Source organism: Colobus angolensis, unplaced genomic scaffold (genome assembly GCF_000951035.1).
Source record: "Colobus angolensis palliatus isolate OR3802 unplaced genomic scaffold, Cang.pa_1.0 Scaffold243, whole genome shotgun sequence".
Taxonomy (NCBI): domain Eukaryota; kingdom Metazoa; phylum Chordata; class Mammalia; order Primates; family Cercopithecidae; genus Colobus; species Colobus angolensis.
The window spans coordinates 3366316-3390569 of NW_012115633.1; the positions used below are offsets into that span (position 1 = coordinate 3366316).

At 46.7% G+C, this 24254-nt stretch overlaps 1 protein-coding gene across 1 annotated transcript in view; it reads right to left on the minus strand.

Annotated features, from left to right (window-relative positions):
• Window positions 1-1522: 1522 nt before the first annotated feature.
• SPIDR (scaffolding protein involved in DNA repair) overlaps window positions 1523-24254 on the minus strand; it is a 378203-nt gene continuing 355471 nt past the window's right edge. Inside the window, exons 11-16 of the mRNA XM_011945693.1 lie at window positions 19218-19428; window positions 18447-18599; window positions 10419-10512; window positions 8669-8783; window positions 8252-8305; window positions 1523-2212 (exon numbers count right to left, since the gene is read on the minus strand). Of these exons, the coding sequence (XP_011801083.1) occupies window positions 2069-2212; window positions 8252-8305; window positions 8669-8783; window positions 10419-10512; window positions 18447-18599; window positions 19218-19428 (771 nt within the window). The 3' untranslated portion in view covers window positions 1523-2068. The remainder of the gene's footprint in view (window positions 2213-8251; window positions 8306-8668; window positions 8784-10418; window positions 10513-18446; window positions 18600-19217; window positions 19429-24254) is intronic.

The window sequence follows — 24254 nt, forward strand, 5'->3', positions numbered from 1 at the left end:
CGGCGCGAGCGCAACAACATCGCCGTGCGCAAGAGCCGCGACAAGGCCAAGCGGCGCAACCAGGAGATGCAGCAGAAGCTGGTGGAGCTGTCGGCCGAGAACGAGAAGCTGCACCAGCGCGTGGAGCAGCTCACGCGGGACCTGGCCGGCCTCCGGCAGTTCTTCAAGCAGCTGCCCAGCCCGCCCTTCCTGCCGGCTGCCGGGACCGCAGACTGCCGGTAACTCGCGGCCGGGGCGGGAGAGACTCAGCAACGACCCATACCTCAGACCCGACGGCCCGGAGCGGAGCGCGCCCTGCCCCGGCGCAGCCAGAGCCACCGGGCACCCGCTGCAGTTTCTTCGGTCATAGCGCAAAGAAGCTACAGCCTGGACTTATACCACCACTGAACTGCGAGAGAAGCTAAACGTGTTTATTTTCCCTTAAATTATTTTTGTAATGGTAGCTTTTTCTACATCTTACTCCTGTTGATGCAGCTAAGGTACATTTGTAAAAAGAAAAAACCAGACTTTTCAGACCAACCCTTTGTATTGTAGATAAGAGGAAAAGACTGAGCATGCTCACTTTTTTATATTAATTTTTACAGTATTCGTAAGAATAAAGCAGCATTTGAAATCGCCCCTGCTTCCTATATTCGCAGTGACTCCCGCCCGCCCGCTGGTGGCGCAGGACCCGGCTGGGGAAGGGTGCGTTCCGGACCCACAGCCAGCGAGCACCAGGGAGCCCGGGCGCCAGGTGTGTGTGTGTGTGGGGGCGGGCGGGGGGATGGGGAGTAGGCCTGAGCTGCTCAGGAGAGAGGGTCTGTGTCGCTTTTGAAACGCGCTACGCGCTAAAGGCTCCCTCCTAGTCTTATTTAACTTGCTTAAGCTCGGTGGAGCACGGCTGAGCTCAGGTAAGCTAGCAGTTTTCCAGCAGAAGGTGCGCTCCCCAAGACGTGGGGAAGGGTTGGCTGTTTGGGGGGCCCCTGCTAAGAACAGTCCAAGAGCTCCCTAACTGTAGAGGCTGCTGGAAGGGCGAGGGGCAGAAGCCGGGCTGAATCATCTCCCACTTTCCCGGGACTTTGCTTTCACTTTCCTCAGTCTTGTGGACAGTCAAGATTTTCAAAAGTGCTCCAGAAAAGCCGGAATAGTCATGTAGTGGATTAAAAGGGCAGTCAAAAAACTGCTTTTAAGACCAGCTGTCTTGCCTGTAATTGCAATGTTTTAAGATTTAATTTTAAAAAAGCCTTCTGCCTTTACCCCAGGAACACTTGGTATCAGGCACCGTTTCTTGGTCGTAGGCTGCTACGTGTTTCTTATTAACCATAGCCTGTCATGATTATATTTCTATGAGGGAGGCAACAAAATATAGTGTCCAAACATGATTGATTCTTGGTTTAAATCTCTGCCAGCAAAGCAAATGATAACGAACTGTTCCTTAGTCTGTGATCTTTGCTCTCCGTGCACATTACCCAGCCTGATTAAACAGGTGTGTGGTGGAGCCAGCTATCTCCACCACCATTCAGCAGAGCAACGATCAGACCGGTTCAGAGAGCTACACTTTATGGGTAACAGTTTCACCTCTGATATAGGTCCCTAGAACATTTTCCAAAAAGTAGTGAACTGCAAAGTGCTTAAGTTTGACATTTTATTGTAATAGAACAGTAATATAGTATGGGGCAAAGGTTTACGCTTTGCAGGGTATTCTTTGGGGGAATGTTAAAACAAATAACTGTAAGAAAAACATGCTCAATCCTGGTAAAATGTTCAACTTGTTAAAATTACAAATGAACAAAATTTTTTCTTCTCATATATTGCCTAAATACCAAATGAAGAGCTTAAGCTTAAGATTCAACGTGAAAACAAGAGTAAATATGTTCCTAAATTTGCAGGAAAAAACAGATACAACTGTAGAAAAAGGTATTTTGATTTACAGTTCACAAAACTATATCTTAACATTTCCCCAGAAAAATACGTTTCAAGATCGTAAACTACATTCACTGTGTCCATAGTTAACAAGTAACTACCCCAAATCACCACCACCACCCCCCTTGCAGCCACATTGCAAAGTTCACAGATCCTGCGGCAACTCCTAGTGTTCTGCAGAGGCCCCTCCTGCACTCAGAAGCTCGATTTCCTCCAATCCAATGCAGCTGGTCGGGTGGGCGGTTACGGACTGGACGAAACAATTTAACAACCCCACCTCCTTTCCCAGGACACTCTTCACTTCGTAGCTCTACAGTGATGAAAGGCACACTGGTTAAAGCAAACAGCCTGGGACATACTGTTCCCAACAACACGGAAAACCAGAAAGCCAGAGTGGGAATGCCCTTTCCCCAGTCCACAACCTTCCACGCCTCAAATGGCTGAGAACAGTGGTAGGAAAGAGAAACAAATGAAGAGCTATTACATATATATATATATATATATATATATATCTCCATTTATTTTAGCAAGTGAAGGAACTACCCCATTTTGGTAAATGAATTCTATTTTTACTTGGGTGGGACATGATGCACACAGGCTCTGCTGGGAAGGCCACAGCTGGGCACACAGTGCCCACAGCTGTCTCCCACTTCCTTTAGGACACTTCCTCAATCTAGCAACTCTTCCGGTCAAGGGATTTCCTGGTGCTTTGCCCCAAACTTCCTTCCTTAATAGGATCCCATTTCTTCTAGAGTTAAACTGGGCTAAAATCCTCTGTGTTTTTGTAATGAGACTTCGCTTTTTCTTCAAATTCTTTTTGGTTAGTCCCAGGTGAGTTTCATCTCCAGATAAGACAGGTACAGGGAGTCCTTGACCCCCATCCCTGATGAAGCTGAGAGGGTGTGGTGCACCCCATTATAGATGAAGCTGCAGAATGCTGCTGTGGGTAGGGTTGAAAATAAAGGCTCAAAAGCACTGAGATATTGCAGCTCTGTCTTTCTGGGAGATTAAAGCCCTAGAAGGAAACACCATTTGCAGTGTAATATCACGGGCACCCCACACCCCTCCTCTGTGCAAGGCACTTGGCAGTTGCTACAGCAGTTCTGTTTGGTGTCTGTTAACTCATCCCTCCCATCATTATGGTGTCATGGCCAAAGAGACTGAGGCTGGAGAAGCCAGACAATGTGGCCAAAGCAGGCAGAGTGTGGCTCCTTGGTGCCCTTCCCTTCAAAAGTGCGTGTCTCACTGCCTTTCCCTGAGTTTGAGCTGGCTTCAGTGTCTGGCTTCTCATGAACAGAGTGCAGTGGAAGGGACACCAAGTGATGTTCCATGCTTGGTTAGGAAAGGTGCCCAGCTTCCAGCTGGCCCTTGGGATCCACACACATGCTGTGAGGGAGTCCAGCCAGAGCTGCAGCCTGGACATAGGAGCCTTCTGTGACTCCTGTCAACCTTGGGCGCTAATGCCCAGTGGAGCCAAGGGGAGCTATCCTGATGGAGCCCTGTCCAAACAAGAGTTCTGTGCACAGAATGAATATTGATGCCACCAAGTTTTGAGATGGTTTGTTTTGCAAAAATAAATGTCAGGATCAGTCTGGGATGTGAACGCTACTGATGCCAACTCGTGGGGGGACTTTTATTTTCCCATTTGTAAGATAGGTATGATGCCTATTCACTGTGTTTTGTCAATAGTTTTGGCTTCCTTGGTGAAAAAGAATAAAGTCAACAGAATGGTTTAATGTAATGGTGGGGGCAGTGGGTGTTACTGGTCAAGACAGGTGAAGAGACAGAACTTGGCGATGGAAGCTGAGGCCTTCCCAAGGGCTCTGAGGTGGCATGGATGGCAAGTGCAGCTGCTTACTCGCTCCCAGCCACTGTGAGTAGAGCTGGGTATGGGGTAAAGAGCCTCCTAAGTTGTCTACTTCCAGGCTTGGAACTTATCCACAGTCCACTGGTGTTGGCCCTGAAACCAGAGCACCCAAAAAAGTGATATTGAGGGGTTTATTACAAGCTCATGTGGGCCTGTCACTGAAGAGATGGCAGTGAGCAGGACAGACTCTCCAGGCTGCTGGACTGGAGGTGACACCAGTGGGTACAGAAGCAGAAGCAGGGGGTCACCGCACGGGGAGGGAGGGTGGAGGTGGCATGCTGGACATCCTTCTGTTGTCTTACAGTTTCAGTTAGTCTTGCATATTTGTGCAAGTGTAAAACAGATGACCCTGTGGTCTTCTGGAGTAAAAGTACACAACTCTGACTTGGAAAAAGCCAGCAAAAAATCATTTATTTGTAAAGTGTTAGGTTTGGCTATATTATCTGTAAATGGAGTTTAAAATTTTTATTATTATTTTTTTTGAGACTGAGTCTTGCTCTGTCACCCAGGCTGGAATGGAGTGGTGTGAGCTCTGCTCACTGCAACCTCTGCCTCCTGGGTTCAAGCAATTCTCCTGCCTCACCCTTCCAAGTAGCTGGGATTATAGGCGCACACCACCATGCTGGCTAATTTTTATATTTTTAAGAGAGATGAGTTTTCACCATGTTGGCCAGGCTGGTCTCAAACTCCTGACCTCAGGTGATCTGCCCAACTGGGCCTCCCAAAGTGCTGGGATTACAGGTGTCAGCCACTGTGCCCAAGTAATAAATCTTTTATGTGTGGGAGAAATTAACATGGAGAGTGTTAAACAACCATATCAGCAGACTCCCAAGCACTATTCATATGAATGTGCGTCTGCACAGGTGTAAAATGTGCTCTCTCTTAAAAAGTCACTATATATGTTCCTTTAACTTTTCCTTTTCTGAAAGCTAAGGAAACAAACTTCAAGTTCCATGTCACAATAATGTTACTATTGAGAAATGAGATGCACAACTACAGACAATCCTATTGTTTTCACATCTGCAGCTTGAACACATTACAGTACAGGCATAAAGCTTAACACTCACATATCTTAACCAAAACAGTACATTTGCCCCAGGGAATGGAGTCACTGATCTTGTGGAAAGCCCCAATTTGATTCTCTGAATTTTGGTGAATGTGCATGCTCACCCAGAAAACTGACAGAATCCATACTGGGTATCTCTCAGCTAATGTCTCTACCTAGGCCCCTCTGGCACCTATCTTCTATCAGCTTCTTTCCAGATCTGCAGTAAAGACCTGATCAGCCACTGTGAGTAGAGCTGGGCATGGGGTAAAGAGCCGCCTAAGTTGTCTACTTCCAGGCTTGGAATTTACCCCACAGTCCACTGGTGTTAGCCCTGAAACCAGAGCACCCAAAAAGGTGGTATTAAGGCCGCTGCCACCCTCTGGCTCTCACCCAATGCATGCACATACACACATGCACACACATACACACATGTACGCATATGTCAAGCAAATGTGCATACACAGCATAGTCAAGTGGACACATATGCACATGGGCATGGGCAAAAGTGCTCTGAAGCACACACACTGCAGAACGTGCACACACGTGCACTCAGGTACACACACCTTTGAGCTCTTTATAAGCAGGGCTTTTACCTATGGGAATATTCTAGTTGACAAGTTAAATGTATAGGAGGAACAAGCGCCTTAGCCAGAAGGAAACCAAGTGAAGGAAGGAGGATTTCTGCCAGGGTTCCTGGTCTCTGGATCTCTAAAGAGGGGTGGGGATCGGAAGGGGTGTCAAGCACTGTCCATTGCTGGAGGCTTCCTGGGTGGTGACCAGCTACGCCCAGCAGGCAGCTGCTGCCACAGCACTGCCCCGCCCTTCTGAGTAGCATGGAGCAGCTGGAGAGCTGTGTGCCATGCCCAGGTGTTGTTGGTTCAATCTGTTGAGGTTGTGGGTTTTGGTTCATTTTGTCATGCGTTCTCAAACGTGCATTTCAAATGCTTTCTCCCAACATTCTCCATCAAGATGCGTTCCCTGAAAACTCAGATCTGCCATCTTTAGCACCTACTCAACCCCCCCTAGTTGGAAACTTCTACCCGGTCAGCTGTGGGCCATTCCCCCCTTTCTGGGCACTGCCTCCTCCTTTCTTCCTCCCTCCCCACAGGACTCAGACAAGGAGACAAGGAATTGGCCGACAGGCACCGCTGTGTGGTCGGTTGCCTGCTATACACTTAAACTTCCTTAAGGACAGTCGAAAAGCACATGTGCTGTTCCCCATTATGCCCCTTGGGCTGGCTCCCAGCTCTGCAGGTGGTCACTCTGTGGGGCAACAATGACTTTCCCTCTGTGGAATGTCTTTGCCTTGGGCACTGCACTCATCCCCCTAGCAGGGAAATATGGGCACTACCTTGCTGGGACATTGGGAGGTTGAAGGGGGAAACGTGAGAATGCAGTAGGCTCAGTTCCTGGCCCGTGGTGATGACTCACCTTTTGTACCACTGGGGAACACTTGCTGATGAGCCTCCACAGTCCAGCCTCAGCATCAATCCCTGTGTGCAGCAGCTCAGGGACAGTTCCGAGCTGGAGCTCGGGGACACTGAGGAGCTTTGAAGCTGGTGGGTGTTGTGCCAGGAAGGAGCAGAAACTGTTTTTTTTTTTTTTTTATTTTGAGCTGGAGTCTTGCTCTGTCGTCTAGGCTGGAGTATGGCACAATCTCGGCTCACTGCAACCTCTACCTCCCCAGTTTCAGTGATTTTCCTGCCTTAGCCTCCCAACCAAGTAGCTGGGGTTACAGATGAGCACCACCTCCCCCAGCTAATTTTTCTGTATTTTTAATAGAGATGTGGTTTCACCATGTTGGCCAGGCTGGTCTCGAATTCCTGACCTCAGGTGATCTGCCCGCCTCGGCCTCTCAAAGTGCTGGGTTTACAGGCATGAGCCACCATGCCCAGCCGAAGAGCAGAAACTCTTTAGAGTACGCAGGTGATTCTAGTGTGTAGTCACTTGTGATCCTCAAAGATCCCGCTCACAGACTTATCCATGTTCCAATTTAATCCAACTCTGATAGACATGGTTTAGATGAGAGAGGACAAACTGCTGCTCTACCTCATGGGGGTTCTGGCCCCTCCTGAGGCGCAGTGGGCAAGAGGGTGGCAGGGGTAGTGGGGCAGGGAGGAGTCTCCATAGGATAGGTCAAGTCACCACAAATTTGGGTTGGATACTTGGGAGGCTGAGGCGAGGGGATCGTTTGAGCCCAGGAGTTCGAGGCTGTAGTGAGCTTATGGTTGCGTCACTGTACTCCAGCCTGGATGACAGAGTAAGACTCTGCCTAAAAAAAATAAAAAATGTATTCTGGCTAGACTCTGGCCATGGGGACCCATTAGACAAAGACCCCTATTTGACCACAGAGCTCCAGGCACGACTGGCCTCCCCAGTCACCACACACCCTTCCAGTGTGGCCCAAGTCAGCTCCCTGGATGTGGAGCCCACTCTGGTTCCAGATGTCTCTTGTGAACTGGGGCTGTGCCCAGGGGCCACTGAGTGGCTGGTCCCTTTCTGTGACTATTCCATGAGCCACTTGTGGTGCTTTTAAATGGCTTTGATATGACACAGGTGGCATCTCCAGGACACATGTCTCATTTATGAGGTTCAAATTTCACACAGCAGAAACTCTTTGGCCCATCAATTATATATTTAGGTGGCTTTTCTTGGAGAAGCCACCCTGCTTTACTAAGCTTCACCACAGTGACTCTCAGGGCAGGACAGTCACATTGCCGGTTATTCAGAGTCTGGAATACCCAGTGTTTAAAAAAAGAAAGAAAGAAAAAAAAAGCATCTTGGGGAATTCCATCCTATTAACATGACACCTTGGCAGTAGGACTCCAACCTCAAGAATGTGTTTCTGTAATCAAAGCCAGGGGACAGGGTGGGTGCAGTGGCTCATGCCTGTAATCCCATCACTTTGGAAGCCCAAGGGGGGAGGGTCACCTGAGGTCAAGAGTTCCAGACCAGACTGGCCAGCATGGTGAAACCCAATCTCTACTAAAAATACAAAAATTAGCTGGGAGTTGTGGCTCATGCCTGTAGTCTCAGCTACTCGGGAGGGTGAGGCAGGAGAATCGCTGGAACCTGGGAGGCAGAGGTTGCAGTGAGCCGAGATCATGCCACTGTGCTCTAGCCTGGACACAGAATGAGACTCTGTCTCAAAACAAATGAACAAACAACGAAAACAAAACAAAACAAAAAGCCAGGGGACAGCTTCCTGCATCTACCTCAAGGATGATCCAAAATAACCTCATTTCCACAGAGGAAAGGAACCCATCAGCCTGAATGGCAGACGTATCTGCATTTCACTCTTGAGTATGTATACCACTTGCTAGTGGGATGGGTTGTAATGGAACACATTTGGGAGTGGGGGCTTCCTCTGGGGATGAGTTGCTCATGCAGGCTACCGAGTGTGGGGCCCCCTGGGCTGGGCCCCCTACACTTACCCCATCTTCACCGGCGGCAAACCTCAGCAGGGAGGAAATGCTGCGCTGCAACAGCTGCAAGAGCAGAAGCAGGGCTGGGTTAAACTTCTTCCAGTACAGTAAGTGCTCAAGTTAAATCACTCATTCCCAAAAACTAACATGTTACCTCCAAACCACCTGTCTTCAGAGCTTCAGTCTCACAGTCTTAGATCAAAGATGTGTTTTAACATGGAGAGACTGTGTTCACACAGGATGCATCCTCCCACCTTTCCTAGGGAAGCTCCTAGGACCTAGAGGGAGCTCCAGATGCAACCCATCCCAGCCGAGTCCCAGCGCCTCTGCAGGTGTGAGGAGGACATGCACCTGCTTCAGCTCGGTCTCACCTTCCCTATGTTGGAGTGAGCTAGGAGTGAGTGCGTGCTCTGGCCTGGTTCCTACCTTGACCTTCACCCTGCAGTGGGGTCTTGAGCGGCAGTCCAGGAAGACCTGCAGGTGCCTCTTGAGAATAGGAGATGTGACCACCCGGGAGCAGTCCCCACAGGAAAAGGCGCCTCTGGTACATGAAAAGCCAAGGAAAGACAAGGCCCCGGGAGGCACAAGTCAGGAAAGCTCCAGTGGGAGACATTTTCCTAAACATGAGCGTCTGCTGAGATACAAAACGGGGCTTTACTCTCAGAATCAAGTTTCTGAGACAGGACTGCAGCTGCCTGGACTCAGCCTGTCCAAGGGATGGACATTAGCTTCGAGTAGCACTGGCTAGAGGCCGATGAGGGGAGCAGAGGAGGGGATGCTGAGCCTCCCAGGAAGAGAAGTCAGGGCCTGGAAGGTCAGGTGTCAGGCTGCCCCCTGGCCTAGGAGAGAAAGTCGGCTCTCAGCTGCCAGCACAGTCACTGTTTTGTGCTACCATGCATGCCTGCACATGCGCTCATCTCTTCCACATGGTCCAGTGATGGCTTGTGTAAGGCCACCAGCCCAGGCATGCCAAGGAGACATTTGCTCTTTGCTTTGTTTTGTTTTGAGATGGAGTCTCACTCTCGCTCTGTCACCCAGGTTGGAGTGCAGTGGCATGATCTCAGCTCACTGCAACCTCCACCTCCCCCTGGTTCAAGAGATTCTCCCACTTCCGCCTCCTGAGTAGCTGGGACTACAGGTGTGTGCCATCATGCCTGGCTAATTTTTGTATTTTTAAAATTAATAGTAGAGATGAGGTTTCACCGTCTTGGCCAGGCTGGTCTCGAACTCCTGACCTCAAGTGATCCACCTGCCTCAGTAGGTGGATCCCCTCACCCACAGTACTGGGATTACAGGCGTTGAGCCACTGCACCTGGCCAATCTTTGTTTATTTTTTTCTTTTTTTTTTGAGACAGAGTCTCACTCTGTCACCAGGCTGGAGTGCAGTGGTGCGATCTCAGCTCACTGCAACCTCCTTGTCCCAGGTTTATGCCATTCTCCTGCCTCAGCCTCCCGAGTAGCTGGGACTACAGGCGCCCGCCACCATGCTCGGCTAATTTTTTGTATTTTTAGTAGAGATGGGGTTTCACTGTGTTAGCCAGGATGGTCTCGATCTCCTGACCTCATGATCCACCTTGGCCTCCCAAAGTGCTGGGATTACAGGCATGAGCCACTGTACCTGGCCACTTCTTTGTTTTTTAAGGAGCAGAAAAGTAATGAGCCTGTCCCTTTCTATCACGTGACACTGCACTTGGGAGGCCGGAGGACTGACTTCACAGGGATGGACTGCACTGCACTGACACTGGCCCAGACCTTGAGGGAGGGCAGCACAATGGGGTGGGTAAGGACATCTGTCCAGTAGCTGCTCACTGTAAACGTGGTCTCTGTAAACATCTGCACCTTTCACAAAAACCAGGCTATATAGTCACCAAGTTTTTCTCACTTATTCATGTTTATCCTGTTTTTTTTAATTCTCCTGACTGATAATAAAGGAGGTAGGGACAAAACTCAGCACTTCTATCTCATAACAGGAGCAGCTGCAAGAATAGCAGAAATCTCAGTAAGGAAAAACCACCGGGTCCCAAGGGCTTCTTCCCTTGCCACTCAGCAGAGGCAGAGGTTGCCCCTTGAGCTCTCGAGGGAGTCACCTAAGGCAGCAAGGCCCAGGTTCTGGGGGCTGGGTTGCTTCTGTGCCCTTTGGGTTCTAGGGCTTTCAGGACAGCCCCTGTCCCCTTACCTGTCTTCCGGCCTCTGTTCCAATCTCCCGTTGCCACACGTGTCACACACAGGCCATGAGAAAGCAGTGCTCTCATCCACGCCAACCACGGTGCCTAGGCCCAAGAGAAGGGAAGCCCACCTCAGAGGCAGCCCCGCCCTCTCCGACTCCTTTGCTCCTCCACACACAGAGGACAACATGAGGGGCCTCGTGATTTTTTCCTTACTTGTGAGTTTATATATATGTTCCTAAGCTTTTTATAATTTCCACTTATTGTACAAAGACAAATTATAACAATAAGAAGTACATTTTAAAACTTGCCTGCATATTACCTCCTAACCGAAGTATTTTCGTTGGGATATTTTTCCAGATGCATAGGTAGTTACATCACCACAGTTGAGCTGGCCCTCAGTCCCTCAAACATTCCCCATATTGCATATTTAGGTCTGTGCTTTTTCTGTAGCACATTAATAGTATATAGACTCCTTAACACAGTAACGAGTGTTTGAGCTGTGATTATGCCACTGCACTCCAGCCTGGGTGACAGGGCAAGATCCTGTCCCCCACCCCCGGCAAAAAAAAAAAAAAAAAAAATGAAAAAAATGGTAAATTGACAAATGGAAAAGACACCTGAGACGTGTGTCAGAGACACAACCCTGGGCATCCCAGAGGGTCATGGAAGGCTTCCTGAGGAAGGGAGTGAGGGGGTCCACAAAGCAACCAGGGCAGGCCACATGGGACCTCAGCACGGGGACTCTACACACCATGGCAGGGCTGAGGCCGGGCAAGCACAGTTGGTCAGTGCTTGCTGGGGATTGGGATGGTCTGATTTTCTTGGATGTGAAGCACTGTAGATATCATCTTGAGACACCAGCAAATCGCAGATGTCCTTGTTGAAAAGTGGCAAAATTAGATGTTTGAAGAAAAAGTAAAATCTGAGTTTCTAGAAAAATAGAAGGCTCTTCCTTTCCACTCTTGGTGCAAAAAATTTAATTCCCCAATAGAACAAACATTGGGAGAAAAATTACCTTTAGAGGATAAATCAGAAATATGAGAATGAGTAGGCTTGGTTTATTAAAGTGTATTCATGCAATGCATACTTGAATGGCTTTTAAAAAATGAAAATAATAGATATTGATTTTGAAAAGGCTGCCCTAGCTAATGACATTGTCAAAGTGGGTCAAAGGGATGAAAAGCAAAGTCAATAAAGGCTCATAACGCAGCTGGAAAGCAGTGTTGACTAATTCACAACAGGCAGGTGCATGAGGAGGTGCAAGGGGAGAAAGGAGCGGCTGCATCCCCAAGACCCAGAGTACATCTGGCACCGTGGCCTGGCTCCTGCCCAGGGCCTGCAGGCCCACCAAAGGCCCGCTCACTGGTTTCCTGGTGCTTGAATGACTGCTACCTTAATAAAAAGTAGACTGCCACCAGCCAAAGTTCCTTTTTATGCTAGGATATCCATAGGTGTTAATAGCATTTACATTTATATGGGATTAAGCAATTTCCTTCCAATTAGAGAATAAGGAAAGAGTTGAGGAAATACATTTCATCTGAGGTCCATAAGCCATTGTGAAAATCTTTTCTGGCAACCCTAAATAAATTTCAAGAGATGGCTGGGAAGTATATGATTAAACATTTACTTAAGACCGGGTACAGTGGCTCACACCTGTAATCCCAGCACTTTGGGTGGCCGAGGTGGGAGGATCACGAGGTCAAGAGATGGAGACCATCCTGGCCAACATGGTGAAACCCCATTTCTACTAAAAATACAAAAATTAGCCGGGTGTGGTGGCACGTGCCTGTAGTCCCAGCTACTCGGGAGGCTGAGGCAGGAGAATCGCTTGAACCCAGGAGGCAGAGCTTGCAGTGAGCCAAGATCGCGCCACTGTACTCCAGCCTGGCGACAGAGAGAGACTCTGTCTCAAAAAAAGAAAAACAAAAGACATTCACTTAAAGGAGCAACAGAAAGAAAAAGATAGTTTACATCAGGGTTGAGGACGCCATACTCATGAACTTGCCAGCAGTTTGCCATTACGTCTTTACTTTGCTTATGTGCAGAAATGTCTTGTAATTAGGTATAGGAAGGGTGTATTGCTAGCTACGAACACATCTTTTTAAAAAGGTCCTTTCAAAGGGACCTCAGGATGGGTGGGTCTGGCGCTCACCGCAGCCTGGTGCACACATTTCTTCAGTAACTTGCTCTGCTATACCCTCTTCCTCCCTATCTCCTGATGGAAAGAAGTCAGGGCTCACAAGTCTTCTATTTAGAGGCTGGAGCCTGGGTTTAGACAGGAGTTCACCACTCTTTCCACAGAGATGTGAGCCTACTGCATCCCTTCCTGCAGCCCTGCGCCAGGTCCCATCGCTAGTAAGTGGTGGACAAAGAGGTGGTGAGCAGAGTGAGGGAGGGAAAACCAGCGCTGCCAAACGACTTCACCCCAGAAGACACAACAGAGAGACATTTCCGCACACCCCAGAGCTGCCACTCAGGGTGAACAGAGGCGAGGAGGCCTTGTGACACTAGCAAGGAGTGAGTGCCTCCTCCAACCCCGTCACTGAGGCCTGGATGGACAGAGGGATGCTGCCAACTCTTAGTGAGTGACTGCTCCATGCTCAGAATACATTCAGGGTCCTTTTAAACTCTGCTCAGAGAAAACGTTCAGTACTCAGCCATCTGAGACCCAGACGCTCAGCTTGTTCAGCTGTTGAGAGAGCTGCCCAAATCCTAGCACCAACTCTGCAGAAGTGAAGGGGTCCCCTTGGAGCCATGCAGGGGACATGTCATCACCGAGACCTTCTGGACCAGGGCAGGGCAGAAGCGAGCAAAGCTGACGTGCTGAGATGGGGGCAACTGCTATTGCCAAACAGCAGTGAGGACTCCAGCCTTGCCTGGATTTGATGGAGGTGGGCAGGCCCGTGGCTGGCAGGTGTGCAGGCTGAGGACTCTGTAGGAGCAGGTCACTGCCTAGCTGCTACCTTGCTATGGGCATTCCTGCATGTGAGGCTTGGATAATCTTTGTTATTTTGCAGCTGGGGGTTTGTTTTCTCTTAATGCCTAGTTGACTGGTTCTCATTAAAGGATCTGGCAGCACTCAGCCCTGCCTCTGTGATACGTCTGTTTACAAATCTTGAGCCCTATATGTGGGCCTGCAGGGCAGCTATAGAGCAGGCCTGGAAGCAGAAGAGGCCCACAGGGAATGGTACATGAAAATGGTGAGATATGAGGAAAATGAAATGTCAGAAATTTGAATCTATATAGAGAAAGAAAGAGTATTAGAGAAGGAATAAATGAAGGTAAAATAAAATCTTTTACATTTCTAATTCTAAATTGATAGAAAAGATAGTAGTTTATTTAAATAATAATAACAATAACGTAATCAATGATTATACCTTTTGAGTAAGTGAAATGCATAACAGGAGTGTTACAAGGGATGGGAAAGAAAAAAAAAAAGAAATCAGGAACACTCTGATATAAGGTACTTGCATTACCTGTGAAGCAGGACAGTGTTATTTGAAAGTGGACTTGATTGGCTGTAAAGTGTATTGCAAACTCCACTAGAAAAACTTAAAAATCAGTATAATCGGACCGGGCGCGGTGGCTCACGCCTGTAATCCCAGCACTTTGGGAGGCCGAGGTGGTTGGATCACGAGGTCAGGAGATCGAGACCATCCTGGCAAACTCGGTGAAACCCCGTCTCTAGTAAAAATACAAAAAATTAGCCAGGTGTGGTGGCGGGCGCTTGTAGTCCCAGCTACTCGGGAGTCTGAGGCAGGAGAATGGTGTGAACCCAGGAGGTGGAGCTTGCAGTAAGCTGAGATCGTGCCACTGCATTCCAGACTGGGCGACAGAGCGAGACTCTGTCTCAAAAAAAAAAAAAAAAAAAAAAAAAGGATAATTGGTATTTTGAAAGAAAAGAGAAAATGGAAACAATGCTCAATAAAAATGAAAATAGTTAGAAAGGGAGTGGAAGACAAAAAAAAGAAGCCATGCAATAAATAGAAAACAGTTATAAATACAGTTGACATTATCTCAGTTATATGAATAATCACTTTAAATGAGAATGGTCTCAATACACAAATTAAATAACAGAGACTATCACAGTGAACGAAAAACAAGAACCAACTATATGTTGTTTATATCAAGACACGTGGCTAGCCACAATGGCTCACACTTGTAATCCCAGCACTTTGGAAGGCCAAGGCTGGGGGATTACTTGAGGTCAGGAGTTTGAGAGCAGCCTGGGCAACACAGTGAAACTCTGTCTCAACAACAACAATAATAAAAATTAACTGGGCATGGTGGTGCGTGCCATCCCAGTGGTCCTAGCTACTTGGCAGGCTGACGTGGGAGTATTGCTTTTAGCTCAAGAGTTCAAGGTTACACCAATGCACTCCAGCCTGGACGATCCCGTCTCAAAAACATTAAAACCAAAATATGCCCAGGAGTTTGAGAGCAGCCTGGACAACACAGCAAGACCCCATTCAAAAAAAGGATGAAAAAACCAATAAAAAATCCAAAACACTTCTGGTTACAAGCATTTCAGATATGGGATACTCAACTTATATAATCATAATAATATAAATACCATTTATTGATTTTCTTTTTTTTTTTAAGATACTAATAATGTTTAATGAGGGAATCAGGATAAAACTAAAATAACAGACAAAGTACGTAAGAAAGAGGGGTAATTGAAGTGAAGGCATTTTTTTTTTTTTTAGGTGGACAGGAAGTAGAATTTATTGGTGAGTATTAAGAGGGGGCAGCACAGTGGAAGCCCTCATGAGTTCAGGGCCTGCCACTTGTCCAGAGGGCCATGATTGGGAATGTACTTGACCCATCTGGGATGAGCCGCTTCTCAGCCACCATGTCTTCAAATTCATTGGCATTGAACTTGGTGAAGCCCCACTTCTTTGAGATGTGGATCTTCTGGCGGCTGGGGAGCTTGAACTTGGCCCTGCACAGGGCCTCAATCACATGCTCCTTGTTCTGCAGCTTGGTGCGGATGGACATAACTTGGCCAATGTGAACCCTGGCCACAGTGCCCTGGGGCTTTCCAATGGCACCTCGCATGCCTGTGTGGAGCCTACACCGGGGTAGTGCAAGGTCAGAAACATGAACATCCATCTGAAAGGACTGTCTCCAAGGTCCCTTAGAGCAACCCATACAACAGACAGGCTGCATCACTACCAGGGAAGCTGCTGTTTGCAGCCATTGCACACTGGGGCCCCATGAGGAAAGGAACTCAGTCGGCTTAATTGGCTGCAGATTGATTTTCATCTTTGAGAATCAATCTGTAGAAAATGTGTGCAAAGGTTAATTATAGTTATACAACAGAATGTTACCAATCTTAACAACATAAAGTGCAGATGCAAAGGCAGGTAGATGGAAAGGAAGAGTGTAATAAAAGAAGGGAAGGAGAGCTACTATTATTTTTTTCCAAAGTGATACTATCTCCAGCAAATGGAACAACAAAACCCCTCTGGTTAACATCATAATCAATGGTGAGAAAGTACATGGTTAACCCTTAAGATTAAGAACAGGGCAAGGATGTTCCCACTACTGCTATTCTACATGGTACTGATAGTCCTAGCTAATGCAGTAAGACAAGAAAATAAAATAAAAGGTACACATATTGAGAAGAAAGAAAGAAAACTGTTCACAGATGACTTAGTTTTCTATGTAGAAAATCCCAAAGAAACAACAAAAAACCGCTGGAACTACTAAGTGATTATAGCAAAGTTGCAGGGTTAATATCAAAAAGTTAATTGTTTTCCTATGAAATGCAATGAACGATTGGAATTTGAAATTAAAAACAATACTATTTACAATAGCAACAAAACATATGAAATACTTCAGTATAAATCTAACAAAGTATGTATAAGATCTGTGTAAGGAAAACTAAAAAACTCTTCTGAAAGATATCAAAGAAGATATAAATAAATACAGAGATACTCCATGTTCATGGATAAGAAGGCTCTAGTATTAACATGTCAGTTTTTCCCCACCTGATCTACAGACTCAACACTATCCCAATCAAAATCTCATCAAGTTATTTTGTGGATATCAACAAATTGATTCTAAAGTTTATATGGAGAGGCAAAATGACCTACAATAGCCAAGACAATATTGAAGAACAAGAACAAAGTTGGAAAACTGACAGTACCCAACTTCAAGACTTAAAAGTTGCAGTAATTGGCTGGGCACAGTGGCTCACGCCTGTAATCCCAGCACTTTGGGAGGCCGGAGCAGGTGGCTCATGAGGTCAGGAGATCGAGACCATCCTGGCTAACACGGTGAAACCCTGTCTCTACTAAAAATACAAAAAAAATTAGCCGGGCATGGTGGCGGGCGCCTGTAGTCCCAGCTACTCGGGAGGCTGAGGCAGAAGAACGGCGTGAACCTGGGAGGCGGAGGTTGCAGTGAGCAGAGATCATGCCACTGCATGTCACTGGGTGACAGCGAGAGACTCCATCTCAAAACAAAAAAAACAAAAACAAAAACAGAACCCCCCCCCGCCCCAAAAACAGAACAGGCAAATTTCATAGAAACAAACAGTAGATTGGTGGTTTCCTAAGACTAGGGTGTGGGAGGGTGGGTGGTAACGGGGCATGAATGATAATAGGTGTGGGTTTTTGTTCTAAAATTAGATTGTAGTGATGTTTGCACAATTCTGTGAATACTAAAAACACTTTAAAGGAGTGAATTATAGGGTATTACTGAGTTATAACTCAATAAAATTGTTTAAAATCTCCATGAACCCCAACCCGCTGAAATCCTCCTTTACAGAAATCAGTAAGGATTAATGTCCAAGAACGTTTATTACAGCCTTGTTTAATAATTGCAAAAACACGAGAGATTCTGGATGTCCATGAGTAGAAGGAGAGTTTATTCATGAGGGGATGCTATGCAACTATTAACCTCTTGAGTTGGATCTCTCTCCCCACCTGGACAGATATCGCTGCTACAGAGAAGCAAGTGGCAGAATAATGTGCAGTAAATCATCTGACTTGCAAGCACGCACACCCCCTCAAGGTGGGCAGCTGTGTCTCCTGGATGCGCCAGTGCAGCAGAAAGCTGGGGACAGAGGGCGGGCTGTTAACTTTCTCTTCATTTATTTTTCACTAGTTCCACTAGCCATGTATGACTTTTATTACTAAGTTTTATGAAGTTAAAAAAGAGAAAATATTAATGCTGTTTTCAGCTCCAGACTCGCATATCTAACCAGCTGCTGAAACATCTCAGATGTATGCAAAACATGCAAACTCTCCTGACAGAACTGAGAGTGTCCCCTTAAAGCTGACCTTGCCTGCCACATCCTACTTAATGAACAGCACTACCGTCACCTCATCTGAGCCAGGAGCTCAGAGGTCGTCAGATATATCTTCTGCCTCCATCTATGCCCAACTCATCACTCAACCTGCCGATTTCCCTAAGTCCACCCTTGGATTTCCTTCTCTACCGCTGCCCCCAATGCCATCCAGCCCCTTCACTCTGCTCTGCAGGGAGGACATCAGACCAGGCTGCCTGTACCAATGACAAAGCACACTTCTGACACCACCAGCCTGGTGGGCCCACCAGCCTCAGCTTAGTCCCACCTCCATCTGGCTGCCTGTCCTGCCTCTTTCCGGACACCCCTGCTCAGCAGCTTTCTCATGCCAGTGGCCTTACGAAGTCCTGCTTTCTTCCCAGGAATGTTCCTTCTGCTCCATCCCTGACCTAAGTAGTCTCATCTATGCTTCAGAGCTCAGCTTGAGGCTCCTGTCTTTGGGAAGCCTTCCCTGAGCTCCCCACTAAGATGTGGGCCCAGGTATCAGTGGCTAGAGCACTCAGAGCCCGAGGATAGGCCTGTCTGTGTTCATCTGATTCACCTCCTTCTGTGCAGAATTGAGTTTGATACCAAGAACAATTTCTGCTTTTGTTCTTTATGTATCCAGTGTCTGGAACTTGGCGGGCACTCCACAAATACTTGTTGAATAAATGAGTAAATGAATATAAAGTATAATAGTTAAGAAAGTATAAACACCAATTCCTGTGAGACAGCTGCTTACCTTGAACACTGCAGATGGAGTTGACAGGTGTGGCAGAGTCCAGACTGTCAAGCATCACTGGATCAGGCAGTTCACAGGAACTTGCACCAGAGACCATACTCAAAAGGGGTTTCTGAAGCAAGACAACAGTCCGTTCAGCACAGACAATCCGACCTGCCGACAGAGACACTTCAGGTTACTGAAGCCTTGAAGAAAAAGTGAATTGTGCTCATAATGGCAATCTCCTTTGCTACCCCTTGAGTCATGCAGGTGAAGGTGTAGTTACGGGACTGTGTCCAACAGCACATGCATTGTGTGTACACATTCCCAAACCCCGTGAGCTAAGCTAAAGAAGCACTCAAATGTGAGATTCAAGTCAATCCACAAATGGTAAATTATGTGGTATGTGAATTATGACTCAATAAAAATTTAAAAAGATAGCTTAGACAGGATTTTAGTTTGATCCCTGGAAAAAGGGGCTGGCTGATCTAAGTATATGCATTTATAATATTCTAGCTTTTGGTTTGTTTGTGGATTCTGTAGCAGTACAGGGTGCCACCAGCAGACAATTCTGGAGTGAGCAACAGCCATCTCCATGGAGCTGGTTCTGCCCAGGTAGCCGCTACAGGGTCAGTGAAAGCTGGAGGCTGGTACATGGGCCATGTCTGTGATGGGCTCCGCGAAGGTGCCGGCAGCGTCCAAGCAACATGGAGGCATCCAGAGGCCACAAGGGCTATTCTATGGGCACCGATCAGTCACCCCTGCATCAAAGCTGTGGAGAAGCAAGCACACCCTGGTCACGGAGAGCATCCTTGAAGAAGAGGCTGTGAGGGGTAGCCCCAGCGAGTGCCTCCAGGACCTCAGAGCCCAGCACACACAAGGGGGCCACATAGACAAGCAGGGTTTTGGGGAGCTTGGGGTCACTCTCCTCCTGCGTTTGCAGAGTGACATCGGTTACCAGCAGCCAGATCTCCCTTTGCTCCAGAAGAAGCAGACTCTTCAGCTATAATTTGAAGACACAATAAAGATTATTATATCAAAAAATGTTTTAAAAGCATTTAAAAGCAAAAGTTATACATATACTAACAATTTAAGATATTATTTCAAAAACACTTTAAAACATACACTAGATTTTGCACATTTTGGTCACTAACCCCATGTGCCCTGGGTGCCTCGACTTTGCACCTGGTTAAAGGCTTCCTTGATTGGGAACAGGCCACCCTTCCCTGGCAGCATTCTATTTGTCCGCCGACATCCTCAGGCTGAATCCATTGTTCTTTTCCTCCTGGTCCTCTGCTCATATACTTACAATGTTAATTGCAATATTGTTTCCTGTCTAGTACATACATATTATTCTTTCTGGGCAGTTGTAAGTTTCTTGAGGGTTAGGAACAGATCTTACTTGCCCTCAGACTTTGTACAGGGCCTTGGTATAAAGCTGGTGTCACATATTTGTTGCATCTGCAACAGGTTTTATTATTTTCTTTTCTTCTTTCCTTCTATCTTTTTTCATCTTTTTCTTCTCTTCCAAACATGTAATGCCTTTTCAATTTCCATTTAACTGGTATTCTGCCCCTTCCTTTTGGTCAGGGCTTAGGACTCAGTAGACGCAAATGGGGCCAAAGATGGTCAGCAGGGCCAGGGCCTGAGGATGTGGCTAGTAGGAGGTTCAGCTGGTGTTGCTGGCACAGTGTGGTCAGGCTGAGGATTCCACATGGCTGGTTAACAGGACTGGGCAGAGAAGGTCACTTGTGTGGTGCGTAGCTGAGGGCTGGGGTGAAGGAGGTGGCCTACATTGTCAGGAGGTTGATTACATACAGGAAATACGAATAAGTAATATTGAGGAAACTGAAGCCAAGCTTCTTGCTGTTGGAGAAGGGAGTTATACATATAGAAATAGGAAAACTTAGAATAAATTCTGTGGTAATGCTCTAGAGTTGGAAGTATTGGTATGAAATCATGATTTTAGATAGATAGAAATATAGAAGTAGATACAGTTGTGTATGTGTGTATGTGGATGAATATACACACACATTTCCTTCCTCTGTCCACTGAGATGGCATAGAGGCAATTATATCCCAATAGCAGGAAGCCCACCTAGAACCCGGATCTTGGCTTCTAAATACCATTCTTAACCAGGCACAATGGCATAAGCTACTCAGGAGCAGTCTCAGCTACTTGGGAGGCTGAGGTGAGAGGATTGCTTGAGCTCAGGAGTTTGAGGCTGTGGTGCACCAAGATCATGCCTGTGAATAGCCACTGCATTTCAGCTTAGTAAACATAGCAAGATGCCATCTCTGAAAAACTGAAACTAAAACTAAAAAATACCGAAAACAAAAAACCATTATCCATTAAAATCAACTAGAACTTCTTGAAAAGATGGCTGATTCCAGAGCACAGATAGCAAAAGATTAATCATGACATATCTTTCTCTGTCAGAAAATAAGCAGATACTCAAAGAATGATGGGCATGTGTCCAAAGGACACAGGAGCCAACTTAAATATGGTAAAATTGAGCATCAAAATGAATACAGTAATAGACATAACTTGCTGAATAAAAGATGAATTCATTGGTCCATACTGATATTTAATAAGTGGGCTGGGCACAGTGGATCACGCCTGTAATCCCAGCAACTTGGGAGGCTGAGATGGGTGGATTACTTGAGCCCAGGAGTTTGAGACCTGGCTATATATAGTGAGACCCCATGTCTACAAAAAATAAAATAAAGCTGGGTGTGGTGGCAAGTACCTGTAGTCCCAGCTACTTGGGAGGCTGAGGTAGGAGAATTGTTTGGGCCCAAGAGGTCAGTGTTGCAGTGAGCTGTGATTGTACCACTGCACTACAGCCTAGATGACAGAGCCAGACCGCCTTCTCAAAAGAAAAAAAAAATTAAAAAAATTAGTGGGCCAAGCATGGTGGCTCACGCCTGCAATCCCAGCACTTTGGGAGGCCGAGGCAGGCGGATTACCTGAGGTTGGGAGTTGAAGACCAGCCTGACCAACATGGAGAAACCCTGTCTCTACTAAAAACACAAAATTAGCCAGGTGTGGTGGGGCATGGCTGTAATCCCAGCTACTCAGGAGGCTGAGGAAGGCTGCTTGAACCCGGGAGGCAGAGGTTGTGGTGAGCTGAGATTGCACCATTGCACTCCAGCCTGGGCAACAAGAGCGAAACTCCGTCTCAAAAAAAAAGAAAAAAAAATTGGTGAATATTTCAGGAAGGGCAAAGATTTCTATAAGGTTATCTGAGGGTGGGAGTTCTGACAACCTTCAAAGATTTTAGATGCTCTTTGTAAATATTCTGGATTTGGCCAGTGGTCTCTCTTTCAATCTATTAATGAACCAAAATGTTCTAATCTCCTTTGAAATTAACTATGAAATTATCTCTAGTACTGGGGTTATGAACAAAGTCAGTAACAATAACAGTCATCTGGAAAAAGACATCAGTAACTAATTAAAGCAGTACTACTGGGGAAGGTAGATAGTCGGTGCCAAGATGGCCGAATAGGAACAGCTCCAGCCTCCAGCTCCCAGCGTGAGCGACACAGAAGATGGGTGATTTCTGCATTTCCAACTGAGGTACCGGGTTCATCTCACTGGGGCGTGTCGGACAGTGGGTGCAGGACAGTGGGCGTAGCCCAACGAGTGAGAGTCGAAGCAGGGTGAGGCACCGCCTCACCCGGGAAGCACAAGGGAGAAAGGAATTCCCTTTACTAGCCAAGGGAAACTGTGAAACACAACACCTGGAAAATCGTGTCACTCACACCCTAATACTGCACTTTACCAAGGGTCTTAGCAAACAGCACACCAGGAAATTATATCCCGTGCCTGGCTGGGAGGGTCCCACACCCATGGAGCCTCCCTCATTGCTAGCACAGCAGTCTGAGATCGAACTGCAAGGCAGCAGCGAGGCTGGGTGAGGGGCGCCCGCCATTGCTAAGGCTTAAGTAGGTAAAGAAAGAGGCTGGGAAGATTGAACTTGGTGGAGCCCACCGCAGCTCAAGGAGGCCTGCCTGCCTCTGTAGACTCCCCTTCTGGGGACAGGGCATAGCTAAACAAAAGGCAGCAGAAACCTCTGCAGATGTAAATGTCCCTCTCTGACAGCTCTGAAGAGAGCAGAAGTTCTCCCAGCACAGAGTTTGAGATCTGAGAACGGACACACTGCCTGCTCAAGTGGGTCCCTGACCCCTGAGTAGCCTAACTGGGAGACATCCCTCACTAGGGGCAGACTGACACCTCACACCTCCCATGGCCAGGTACACCTCTGAGACAAAGCTTCCAGAGGAACAATCAGACAGCAACATTTGCTGTTCAGCAGTATTCACTCTTCTGTAGCCTCCGCTGCTGATACCCAGGCAAACAGGGTCTGGGGTGGACCTCGAGCAAACTCCAACAGACCTGCAGCTGAGGGTCCTGACTGTTAGAAGGAAAAATAATAAACAGAAAGGACATCCACACCAAAACCCCATCTGTACGTCACCATCATCAAAGACCAAAGGTAGATAAAACCACAAAGATGGGGAAAAAGCAGTGCAGAAAAGCTGGAAATTCTAAAAATCAGAGTGCCTCTCCCCTCCAAAGGAACGCAGCTCCTCACCAGCAATGGAACAAAGCTGGATGGAGAATGACTTTGACGAGTTGAGAGAAGAAGGCTTCAGACAATCAAACTTCTATGAGCTAAAGGAGGAATTATGAACCCAGCGCAAAGAAACTAAAAACCTTGAAAAAAGATTTGACAAATGGCTAACCAGAATAACCAATGTAGAGAAATCCTTAAACGACCTGATAGAGATGAAAACCATGACATGCGAACTACGTGACAAATGCACAAGCTTCAGTAACTGACTCGATCAACTGGAAGAAAGGGTATCAGTGACTGAAGATCAAAAGAATGAAATGAAGCGAGAAGAGAAGTTTAGAGAAAAAAGAGTAAAAAGAAATGAACAAAAACTCCAAGAAATATGGGACTATGTGAAAAGACCAAACAACATCTGATTGTTGTACCTGAAAGTGACAGGGAGAATGGAACCAAGTTGGAAAACACTCTGCAGGATATTATCCAGGAGAACTTCCCCAACCTAGGAAGGCAGGCCAACATTCAAAATCAGGAAATACAGAGAACGCCACAAAGATACTCCTCGAGAAGAGCAACTCCAACACACATAATTATCAGATTCATGAAAGCTGAAATGAAGGAAAAAATGTTAAGAGCAGCCAGAGAGAAAGGTCAGGTTACCCACAAAGGGAAGCCCATCAGACTAACAGCGGATCTCTCGGCAGAAACTCTACAAGTCAGAAGAGAGTGGGGGCCAATATTCAACATGCTTAAAGAAAAGAATTTTCAACCCAGAATTTCATATCCAGCCAAACTAAGTTTCATAAGCAAAGGAGAAATAAAATCCTTTAGAGACAAGCAAATGCTGAGAGATTTTGTCACCACCAGGCCTGCCCTACAAGAGCTCCTGAGGGAAGCACTAAACATGGAAAGGAACGACCAGTACCAGCCACTACAGAAACATGCCAAAATGTAAAGACCATCAATGCTAGGAAGAAACTGCATCAACTAATGAGCAAAATAACCAGCTAACATCATAATGACAGGATCAAGCTCACACATCACAATGTTAACCTAAAAGATAAATGGGTTAAATGCTCCAATTAAAAGACACAGACTGGTAAATTGGATAAAGAGTCAAGACCCATCAGTTTGCTGTATTCAGGAGACCCATCTCACATCCTCCAGGGATGGAGGAAGATCTACCAAGCAAATGGAGAACAAAAAAAAGCAGGGTTGCAATCCTAGTCTCTGATAAAACAGACTTTAAACCA